The 12,045-nt window shown below is 42.3% G+C and overlaps 1 protein-coding gene across 22 annotated transcripts in view; it reads left to right on the top strand.

Annotated features, from left to right (window-relative positions):
• Positions 1-12,045, top strand: part of cacna1ab (calcium channel, voltage-dependent, P/Q type, alpha 1A subunit, b) — a 200,703-nt gene that overhangs the window by 133,893 nt on the left and 54,765 nt on the right. For all 22 annotated transcript variants that reach the window (XM_026171897.1, XM_026171895.1, XM_026171894.1 and 19 more), the window contains 5 exons: positions 295-448; positions 2,279-2,892; positions 9,903-10,210; positions 11,121-11,253; positions 11,460-11,589. In XM_026171897.1, coding sequence (XP_026027682.1) covers positions 295-448; positions 2,279-2,892; positions 9,903-10,210; positions 11,121-11,253; positions 11,460-11,589 — 1,339 coding nt within the window. The remainder of the gene's footprint in view (positions 1-294; positions 449-2,278; positions 2,893-9,902; positions 10,211-11,120; positions 11,254-11,459; positions 11,590-12,045) is intronic.

The raw sequence follows: 12,045 nt of genomic DNA, 5'->3' as shown, positions 1-12,045 counted from the left end.
TTCAGTGGGTTTGTCCTCAAGTGTCTAATCCTTCTTTTCCTTTTTCTTTCTCACTTACTCATTACCATCTCTTTCCCCATAACACCTCTGACAACAATACAATGACACCAATTTCCTTGCTTATTCATTCTTCAACATCTTCACTTTATCTCCACCTCGTCCTCCTGCCTTACCTGAAATCACTCACGTCTGCCTTTCTTTTATTTTACTACACCCTCTTGTGTTTCCCCTCCATCTTCGCCGTAACTAAAACTCCTTTTCTCCTGCCTAACATCCCCTAATTTCCCCCAACAGTAAGGAGCAGCAAAAGAACCACACCAAGGGAAATAAGTCGGTGTGGGAGCAGAGAACAAGTGAGATTCGCCGACAGAACCTAATGACGAGCCGCGAGGCGCTCTACAATGAGCTGGAGCAGGAAGACTGGAAGGCGGGAGTGGAGGGAGAAGAGGTGAGGTGTTTCCCCCCCTAAGAAAAAAACACATATACACATATGTATACAGTCTACTCCTGATATATATGGTAAATATTTGTTGTAATGTGTGTAAAGCAATCTGTAAACACCTTAAAGGGATATTAACACCACTTCTTTTTGAATGGATGACTCTTGGAGGACACTTGTGACACATGTATTAATATGTAACATGACATTGAAAATCATCTATTGTAAGGTCAAAAACATTGTATCAGAACGTTTGTGTCCATTGTTCTCCAAGAGTTGGAGATCCTGCTCAATTGCAAGTAATTTTAAAGCTAATCTATAATTCTGAGATTGAGTTTATCTTAACCCTCTTAGGTCCAAGTCATCATTGGTTATAACCCCAACAGCTGCTCCAAACCTTATGCATGTGTGCCTTTTTTGTCCCCTGATTACCAAGATTTTGGAAAACAGCTTAAAAAGAATTACATATTCTGATTGCATAGAGTTAGAGTTATGGTTTCCACTGATGATGACTTAGACCATAGATGGGTATTGAATGTAAAGTCTATTTAAGATCGGTAAACTTTATCTCACAGTAATATCCAATGTCCAGTCAATGTGACAGTCATTGCTTGGTGTCTTGATGCATGCTCAATCATCCAGGTAAGGAAATCCCAAAAAGTTGATTCTGTTCATCTGGACGTTGCATTTTCGTCCAGCTGAAAATGTCAAGATGAACAGGATCAACTTTTTGGGAGTCATGGCTCAGTGTTTGTCTTCTTTTCCATAATTAGATTTCATATATAAAACTAATAACTGCTGTGTATTCTGGGTCATAACGTAATCTACATGTTTTGATGCCAGAGTGTAATATCCCTTTAAGCCTGTGAAGGAGTGTTATTTTTGCAATGCTATATGGGACGGCTTGAAGCTGCGTGCTTGGGAGCAATGCAATATTAAAGTGGGGCATGCAGAGAAAGCAGTGGACTCAAAACTGGAATGGGGCAAAGTGCAAATCAGGAGTTGGCTGGATATGACTCAGCAAACTGTATGTTCACAGCTGGTTCTGTTTTAGCATTTTGTGGCTTTACAAATTAAAAAAAAAGTTTAAAAACTTGTTCACATGGAGCCAAAAATGGTGGTCTGTTTGCTGAACTGTGTATCTGTGACCCAGGGGAGGGAATGGGACCGGCACGAGTGCTGTAAATCCTACTTGTTTATTTCTGGGTTAACATATGTATATATAAAATATGATACCAAAGAAGGTTAAAATACTCCGGACTATATCTGATTTGCCAGCTTAGAAGCAATTGCTACTGCAACCCAAAATACATGAAAAGCTGATGTATTTTGCTTGGCTTGATGAGCATTTGCTTCTTTAAAACAGCAATTTAAAAGGTTTCAAGCATGCATGGATGGCAGTGTCATTGCTGTGGTTTTATTCTAGAGCAGCTGTTTTCTTTCCGTTTGCAGTATTGTTTTTTTTACTCATTATTACATGATTTACTGTCTTTTATTAATATACCATGGAAAACAACCACTAATGTTTAAATTTGCTACTTGCTACGTGAAAAAAAATTCCAAATGACAATTTAGATTTAAAAAATATACATCTTAACATAAATGATCACCTAGACAAGAGATTCATGTTTGCAAATGATAAAGAAAGATTTTAAGTCAGTCTCTAGGATTCAATTAAATTCAAGTAAATGTATTTGATTGAAATGTATTATAAGTGGTGTACTGAGACCTGCTTAGAAAAACATGATCATACATGGCTAGCTACTCCAGGGCTAACATTTGGCTGATGTTTGCATATAACCTCGTAATGTCATCTGCTACCCTGTCACCCTAACTCAGGCGTCTTACCCACGGAAAGGACGTGGTGACATGAAAACCCACTTGGACAGGCCGTTGGTGGTGAACCCACAGGACAACCGCAATAATAACACCAACAAAACCCAACCTGGAGAACTGCCACTTGACCAGGAGTACCGGCGCCAGGACATAGATCACTGCCGCCGTGCCGCCCACTGCTATCACTACGACCGCGATCACCATCAGAAACCCTTTGGGCCAGACAGCAGAGAGACAAGCCAGCTATCAGAGACCCGTATGGAGCACGGCTTCAGCTGCACATCTCTGGGTAATGTGGAGGCGAGCATAGAGGGCCGTCCAGGGGAGGAGAGGCACAGCCACCGGAGCCACCGGAGCCATCGAGGCCATCGGCACCGGAACAGGGAAGGCTGTGAAGCTCGCAGTGTTTCCCCCCACCAGAGTGAGGCAGGAGAAGGACATAATGAGAACAGGAGGGCCAGGCAGCACCGCAGGGCAGCAAGAGAAGGAGAGGAAGGCAGGCGACACCGATCCAGGGGGAAAGAAGGAGAGGGGGGGAAAATCGTGGAAGGAGAAGGGCGGAGAGCAAGACGACATCGACATGGCAACCATGATAAGAGCAAAGGGCATTGCAGAAGGTAAGGAAAGTCTCGAATTAATCCTGTCAGTCAGTATAGGTTGTTGTACTGGTGAATACAGTGGTTAGAAATGACCTAACAACCAAAATTATTGCAAACGTTTTCAATGAACTTGCTATCACTGTGCCTTTGAAGTAGTCACTTCCATCCTACATACAGTCTTAGATGGCTAATGGCTACAACCTACAGCCATTAAAGATAATATTTAAAACGCTGTCTGTAAATGGCCTGTATTTGTATAGCGCTTTACTAGTCCCTAAGGACCCCAAAGCGCTTTACACAACCAGTCATCCACCCATTCACACACTGGTGATGGCAAGCTACATTGTAGCCACAGCCACCCTGGCGCACACTGACAGAGGCGAGGCTGCCGGACACTGGCGCCACCAGTAGGCAGTGGGTGAAGTGTCTTGCCCAAGGACACAACGACCGAGCCTGTCGGAGCCGGGGCTCGAACCGGCAACCTTACGATTACAAGACAAACTGCCAACTCTTGAGCCACGATCATAAATGTCTCCTCAGTCCAGCTGTCATAACTTTATGATAGTTAAGAGTTAAAAGACCTGAGATAGAATGATTAAAGACTAGTGAGGACACCATTGATTGAAGTTCATTTGTGTTATTCACAACATTTCAAATCCATTTAAAATCTGATTGTCGAATCTAAACAATAAAAAGTATTAAGCAGCACAATTAGCCACCAAAACTTTGGTAAAGTAACATGAGTACTGTACAATTTAGTAGGTTCTAGTTAAAATCACACAATTATCACACAGCGTATACAGGGAGTGCAGAATTATTAGGCAAGTTGTATTTTTGAGGAATAATTTTATTATTGAACAACAACCATGTTCTCAATGAACCCAAAAAACTCATTAATATCAAAGCTGAATGTTTGTGGAAGTAGTTTTTAGTTTGTTTTTAGTTTTAGCTATTTTAGGGGGATATCTGTGTGTGCAGGTGACTATTACTGTGCATAATTATTAGGCAACTTAACAAAAAACAAATATATACCCATTTCAATTATTTATTTTTACCAGTGAAACCAATATAACATCTCCACATTCACAAATATACATTTCTGACATTCAAAAACAAAACAAAAACAAATCAGCCACCAATATAGCCACCTTTCTTTGCAAGGACACTCAAAAGCCTGCCATCCATGGATTCTGTCAGTGTTTTGATCTGTTCACCATCAACATTGCGTGCAGCAGCAACCACAGCCTCCCAGACACTGTTCAGAGAGGTGTACTGTTTTCCCTCCTTGTAAATCTCACATTTGATGATGGACCACAGGTTCTCAATGGGGTTCAGATCAGGTGAACAAGGAGGTCATGTCATTAGTTTTTCTTCTTTTATACCCTTTCTTGCCAGCCACGCTGTGGAGTACTTGGACGCGTGTGATGGAGCATTGTCCTGCATGAAAATCATGTTTTTCTTGAAGGATGCAGACTTCTTCCTGCACCACTGCTTGAAGAAGGTGTCTTCCAGAAACTGGCAGTAGGACTGGGAGTTGAGCTTGACTCCATCCTCAACCCGAAAAGGCCCCACAAGCTCATCTTTGATGATACCAGCCCAAACCAGTACTCCACCTCCACCTTGCTGGCGTCTGAGTCGGACTGGAGCTCTCTGCCCTTTACCAATCCAGCCACGGACCCATCCATCTGGCCCATCAAGACTCACTCTCATTTCATCAGTCCATAAAACCTTAGAAAAACCAGTCTTGAGATATTTCTTGGCCCAGTCTTGACGTTTCAGCTTGTGTGTCTTGTTCAGTGGTGGTCGTCTTTCAGCCTTTCTTACCTTGGCCATGTCTCTGAGTATTGCACACCTTGTGCTTTTGGGCACTCCAGTGATGTTGCAGCTCTGAAATATGGCCAAACTGGTGGCAAGTGGCATCTTGGCAGCTGCACGCTTGACTTTTCTCAGTTCATGGGCAGTTATTTTGCGCCTTGGGTTTTTCCACATGCTTCTTGCGACCCTGTTGATGTTTGAATGAAACGCTTGATTGTTCGATGATCACGCTTCAGAAGCTTTGCAATTTTCAGACTGCTGCATCCCTCTGCAAGATATCTCACTATTTTTGACTTCTCTGAACTTGTCAAGTCCTTCTTTTGACCCATCTTGCCAAAGGAAAGGACGTTGCCTAATAATTATGCACACCTGATATAGGGTGTTGATGTCATTAGACCACACCCCTTCTCATTACAGAGATGCACATCACCTAATATGCTTAATTGGTAGTAGGCTTTCGAGCCTATACAGCTTGGAGTAAGACAACATGCATGAAGAGGATGATGTGGACAAAATACTCATTTGCCTAATAATTCTGCACTCCCTGTATACAGTGGTCCCTCGTTTATCACAGTAGTTACGTTCTAAAAATAACCTGCAATAAGTGAAATCCCCGAAGTAGCTTTATTTTTTACAATTATTATAGATGTTTTAAGGCTGTAAAACCCCTCACTACACACTTTATACACTTTTTTCAGACAGGCATGAACATGTTCACACTTTTCTCTCTTGTTTAAACACTCTTAACGTTCAAACCCTTGTAGAAAAACAAGTCCAGTATTATAGAATAAAACCAAAGTCACCCGCGGTTGCCTTTGACGGTGCAAAACATTTCATTGACATTGTTGTGTTTGTTGGGGAGAAAACGTACAAACATGCAGTGCAGCACTTCAGAGTCACGCTGCTAGCGATCAAAGATTTATGTAAATTTGACAAGCTGAACGCAATATGTGCTGTACAGGAGACACGGCACGGGATTGGTTGACAGTGGTCTACAGCCAATCAGGATGCAGAACACAATGAGCTGTAAAAAAAAAAAAAAAAGCATGCAAAATTGCACAAAAAATAATCCACGAAACAGCGAGGCCTTGAGAGGTGAACCGCGTTATAGCGAGTGACCACTGTATGTAGTTAATTTATTTATTGTACACTGAAAAAAATGAAATAAAAGGTTAAAGTTACTTAGTATTTATTTTTATTTAAGTATTTATTGTCATTGTCAGAGAACAATGAAATTGTGTTTGGGGCTTCCGTACAACCCGTAAATAAAATAATGAAGAAAATAATAAATACCCCTTAAAACCCAAGTGTAAATATTTAACCCAGTGTGACTCCAGTGCAATAAGACAATCCTTAGCAACAACATGAGAACATGACAAGTAATGTTCATAAGAAATTCAGACAAAGACCTGAGAAACATGACAAAGTACAACAATGCAACCCATTCAATATTTTTGTACTGTGAGATATGATGTCAGATATGATAGTTATCTATTTAAGAAAGAGGGGGGGGGCAGGGGGGGAAAGAGAATAAAGATATGATGCACCAATGCAGACCAGTTCAGTGCTATTAAGAAGTTGGATATGGTTATTGTCCGTGAGAGGGGGGCAGAGAGTTCAGGAGCCTCACAGCCTGTGGATACAGGCTGTTGGCCAGTCTGGATGTTCTGGCCTGTATAGACCTGTACCTTCTCCCTGAGGGCAGCAGGTGGAAAAGGTGGCGCGCAGGGTGATGTTGGTCCCGCAGGATACTGTGGATACTGAGCGAGAGGGGAAGATATTACTAATCTCTGGCAGACTTGTTCCAATAATTCTGCCAGCTTCCTTCACCACCCGCTGGAGTGCTTGCTGATCGGCCTTGGTGCAGCTGGGGAACCACACTAGAAATCCATACGTCAGAACGCTGCTGATGGCACAGTTGTAGAAGTTCAACATCAGAGATCTGGGAATGTGTGCGCTCCGCAGTCTCCTCAGGTAGTAGAGGCGCTGTTGGGCCTTCCGTGCAACTGAGGTGATATGGTTGCCCCAGGACAGGTCCTCGGTCACAGTTACCCCCAAGAATTTAAAACTGCTCACCCTCTCCACCGCCTCACTGCCAATGAAGAGAGGCAGATGGTTGTTATGACCCTTCCTCCGGAAATCTACAATGATCTCCTTGGTCTTTTTGGTGTTTAAGACCAAGTTATTGTCGTGGCACCATGACTCTAGTTGTTGCACCTCTGTCCTGTAGTTTGTCTCATCGTTATTGGATATAAGTCCGAGCACTGTAGTGTCATCGGCAAACTTAACAATGAGATTGGACGCGCAGGAGGAAATACAGTCATGGGTGAAGAGAGTGTATAGCAGAGGGCTCAGAACACACCCCTGAGGAGCACCGGTGTTGACCACAAGGGTGGAAGAGGTGTTCTTACCCACTCTGACACTCTGTCTACGGTTAGTGAGGAAGTCCACAATCCAGTTGCACAGAGAGGAGTTAAGTCCCAGTTGGTGGAGTTTGGGACGGAGTTTGTATGGCCGGATGGTATTAAAAGCCGAGCTGTAGTCTACAAAGAGGAGCGGTGCATAGGTGTTCCTGTGTTCCAAGTGCTTCAGTAATGTGTGCAGCACTGTGGCGATGGCATCCTCGGTTGACCGGTTCTTCCTGTATGCAAACTGGTGCGAGTCCAGGGATGGTGGAAAAGCAGCTCTGATGTGTTTAATGACCAGTCTCTCCAGGCATTTGGCGGGAATGGGGGTGAGTGCCACAGGTCTGAAATCGTTCAGACATGTGACATTTGACTGTTTTGGGATGGGAACGATGGTTGCTGCTTTGAAACAGGATGGTACCAGTGAACAGGACAACGAGGTGTTATATATAGAGGTGAAGACGTCCGCCAGGACAAACATCTTGAGAAAGTTGAGGGTAAACAGGAATATTTCCTCTGGATGAGTCCGACTCTACCAGAGGAAAAGGGGAAAGATGCAGAGAAGACAGTCTTTTAGCACCCGGCCCAGCACTCCATCTGGCCCGGCCACCTTCCTGGTGTTAATGCTCCGGAACACACGCCTCAGCTCATGAGTGCTCAGGACTGGAGCAGGGTCGGTTGAGGGGAGAGGGGACAGGACAGGGTCGGTGTTCTCCCTATCAAAACGGGCATAAAAGAGATTTAGATCCTCAGCCAGAGTAGAACTGTCGGCTGAGGGTGATGGTGTTCTCCTTTTGTAGTCCGTGATAGCCCTGATGCCCTCCCAGACCTGCCTTGGGTTTGTGTTGTTCTCAAACCTGGCCTCGATACGCCTCCTGTGCTGCTGCTTGGCAGTCTTGATGCCTCTTCTCAGGTTGGCCCTGGCAGCACTGTATGCCTCCTGGTCCCCGGATTTGAAAGCGTTGTTCCTCGTTCGAATAAGTTGTTGAACTCCGTGTGTCATCCAGGGTGGATTATTAGGGAACACACGGAGTCGTTTCCAAGTTGTTACATTGTCCACACAGAAACAGATGTAGTCCAAGACAGTGGAGGTATAACTGTCCAATGCGACACGATTGTCAGTGTCCTGCACCTTGAATACATCCCAGTCTGTGCAGTGGAAACAGTCCTGAAGCATCGGAATAGCATCCTGCGGCCATGTTCTCACGGTTTTGGTTGTAATCCCAGTGCTCTTGATCTTTTGTGTGTATATTGGGTGTAGCAGAAGGGAGAGATGGTCTGATTTACCCAGGCGGGGATAAGCCTGGGCTCTGTATGCATTCGCCATGTTGGTGTACACCTGGTCCAACGTTCTATCTCCTTTGGTAGGTTCAAGGTTCTTTATTATTTGTCACATGCATAGTTATACAAGTATAACACACAGTGAAATGTAGCCTGACACGCTCCTCGACATGTGCAAAAATTGGGGGGGGGGGGTAGAGGAAGAACATTATATATATATATGTGTGTGTATATATATATATATATATATATATATATACACATATAGTATATACACTGGGTGAATGTGCAGTAGTAGCAGCAAGCAGGTGAATTCTGTACATTAATATGAATATGAATATGGTAGCACACTTCAGTTTGATGATCTTTAATCAGTTATGTAACTAAAACTTGTAAAAGTGGTCAATTAGTTTAACTCACCTGGTCATTTTGTTCAGTATGACTTTAGTGATTTGATCTATTCAACAGCCTGCAGTCCTGTTCATATTATATACAAAACGTAATGCAAAATGAAAGAAGACATTCATTTGTTTTAATAGATTTACTGTTCAGTAATGTAATTCCCGGAACAAGTAAAAGTACAAATGTGTTCACGCTAGATGTCCTTCTTAATATTTTTACCCAGCTCTTTGGGACTGATTTTAGTTGTGGGTTAAATGAGAGAGCAATTAGTAGAATCAAACACCAGAAAGGTAGAATTTACTGCATGAAGTCCAAGTTGCTGTTTTGCTATGAGGGTCCCTGGTGCCAAAAAGCTGACTCAAAGTGCTGAGAGGTCATCGTCTGTCAATGTTGTAACATCCTCCATGAACATGGTTTAGGACAGATGAGGGTGTGACCTCATCTCCCAGAGCTAGTTGTCATTCACTAACAAACAGATCCATTTAAAATCTGAAATTCAATCAAATTGTTCACTGATTAAATCTACTGCACACTTAGTTGATCAGGGCTCCATTTCATCGCAGTGTTCCTTAACATTCTTCATATATCTGCGTTGCACATTTTAAGACAGTGAACATCTAGGCTAAATGTCCTTGAACAGTGCAAAGCTATAAATGCAAATTGCAGTGTCTTTGTAACCAATCAGATAGCTCCTTACATTGCTCCACATGGCTAATTTGTATTGCATTGTCTACAAGGATCAAAGGAGTTAGGGAAATTTTAAGTGAAATAGCTAATACAATAGTTAATCTATTAGCTAATTTCACAGCTAATTCCATAGTTACTCCCATTGCTAATTTTGTAGGTAATCCCAAAGAAAGCAGGAAAAGGAAATGCAATGAAATAATAGAATGGAAAAGAAATGAAAAGGCCATTTTAAATGTTAGTTCTGAATTTAGAATTTTGTAAAGACTGTTTATTGAGAGTTTAAGGCTTTTAAATTAAAACTACCAGGCTATGTATTACAACCATATAAAGACACATATCAAGTGCATCATAGGATATTGGCCTTGGTAGAGAATCTGCCCTTCTGTGTGCTCTGCGTTGCTCTTGTGACATCTCCCCCATCTCTTTTTCCTTCATCAGGGAACACCACAGTACTGGACCAAGCCTCTCTACCACCCGTCCTATACAGCAGTATAATGAGGACCTGGACAACTTCCGCAACAACAGCAAGCTGGCCAATGCCCACGAGCACCCTTACGCCCTACCACCAGATCACCCTGACCATCCTGACCATGTCAATAACCTGCTCAACTGCCGCGATGCTGATACCCACACGCTGCTTCACAGCATGGACAGCTTGATTCTCACTAGCATGGTTAAACCTGACTACACAGCCATAGAAATGCCCCCTGTCTACCCTTACCCCTCGACCAACGCCATCTTACAAGGTGAATCTTGGAGGCTCGTATGACTATAAAACTAAAGATGGCTTTTTGGGGTCTATAATTTGTTTGATAGGCATCTTCTAGTTTAGACAGAGAGACATTAATGCAGTACAAACTGTACTTCTGACTGGTTGTACTGACTTTAACGTTAGAAGACTCTTCGAGAAACACGTCAAAGATACTTTCAAAAATGTATAAAAGAGTGTGGTTTTTTTTTTATGGGTCAGATTGCAAAAACATTATACTCTAAAATATTATTTATTTCTGATGCCATTATACCTTCATGGTATTTCAGAGTATTTTTCAACAATAAAATGTAGTGCTAATGCAACGAGAGCTAACGCAGTAACGAAAAACCTTTCTGGCAGGTACCCAACTATAATAATATGCACTCCTTACGCTCCAATAATGCCTGATAATTTCTGCTGCAGCAGCTACCTGCACTTACTGAAAGGACATAGGATTGTGGACAATGTGGTCAATAAACTGCATTTGTATACACTTAGATATGGCAATAGACGAATGTCTGGCCTCCACCTTTTTTTATTAATACTAAACTGCATGGCTGCAGTTTTATTTTTACCTTAAACCAAACGTTCACAGTCACCATTGCTTCCAGACTGCTGCCTGTTCAACCAATAAAGAGCGCCCTCCAGTGGTCCCTCATGAGCAGTTCACTACAATACTGCACCCCAGTCTAACTTTTTTTATCAGTTTAATTTATTTTTAAAACATGTTTTTGACTGTACTATAATACTGTGCATAATATCACTGCAGTGACACCTAAATTAAAATTGTTGGCTTTCCTCTTGAACTTAACAACAGTGCAATATCAGTCTTTATGTGTCAAACGTTGTCTCTTTGTGTTTGTCGATTCTGAGTTCTCCCTGTTTTCTTTGCTGGATTTTCTTAGTGAACAAGAACGCCAACACCGACCAGAAGAAAAGTGAGGAGAAGAAAGAGGAGGAGAGCGAGGGCGGAGATGAAGATGGCCCCAAACCCATGCCTCCTTATAGCTCTTGCTTCATATTGTCCACCACTAACCCGTGAGTATATACTCTGTGTGTGTGTCTGTGTTTATACACAAACACAAGCTCCAAGCTTTGTACCATGCTGTTTTCTAGAATATGGAAAAGTTATTGTAAAGGAAAGTTTTTCTTTACAGCCTAAGACATATTTCATATTTAATGTGTTGTGGGGTTTTTTGTTTATTATTTCTTAACATGCACACGCGTCTGTGTGTCTGCGCCAGGTTTCGGAAGTGCTGTCACTATATCCTGACTCTGAAGTATTTTGAGTTCACCATCCTTTCTGTCATCGCTATGAGCAGCATCGCTCTTGCTGCAGAGGACCCTGTCAACCCTAAGTCACCGCAAAACGATGTGAGACACGACTATGTGTTTGTGTTTTTCTGTCTGCATCGTTCTTCTTTTTTGATGGGATGTGTACAACAGATATAAAAATGAATATTTTGAGAACTTTTAGCAAGATCTGGGAATAGTATATGGTTTTAAAGTAAAGTTATTAGTTGTTAATAAATCCTGTCAGTGAAGAGGTCAGCAGTGGTGATATAAATAGCTTGTGCTAGGGCTAGAAGGATTTGGCTACAGCTAAATTGTTCATAATACATATTAATCATAGGTATCACATCATCCTAATTAATATTTCCTTTTTACATACCTATTGATAACACCCACATGTGATAACAAGGAGTGATTGCAAGGCAGATATTTTGCAGTTTTGCAACCGACAGTTCATATCCGGCACACAAGATTTCCTGTTCCATCGATGGATTTCCTTGCATCCAACCAAAGCTTACTCAAACAGGATTGGTCGGT

Source organism: Astatotilapia calliptera, chromosome 6, assembly GCF_900246225.1.
Source record: "Astatotilapia calliptera chromosome 6, fAstCal1.2, whole genome shotgun sequence".
In the NCBI taxonomy this organism is placed as follows: domain Eukaryota; kingdom Metazoa; phylum Chordata; class Actinopteri; order Cichliformes; family Cichlidae; genus Astatotilapia; species Astatotilapia calliptera.
The sequence above is the reverse complement of the archived record's forward strand: the minus strand, read 5'-3'. Positions and strand labels throughout refer to the sequence as shown.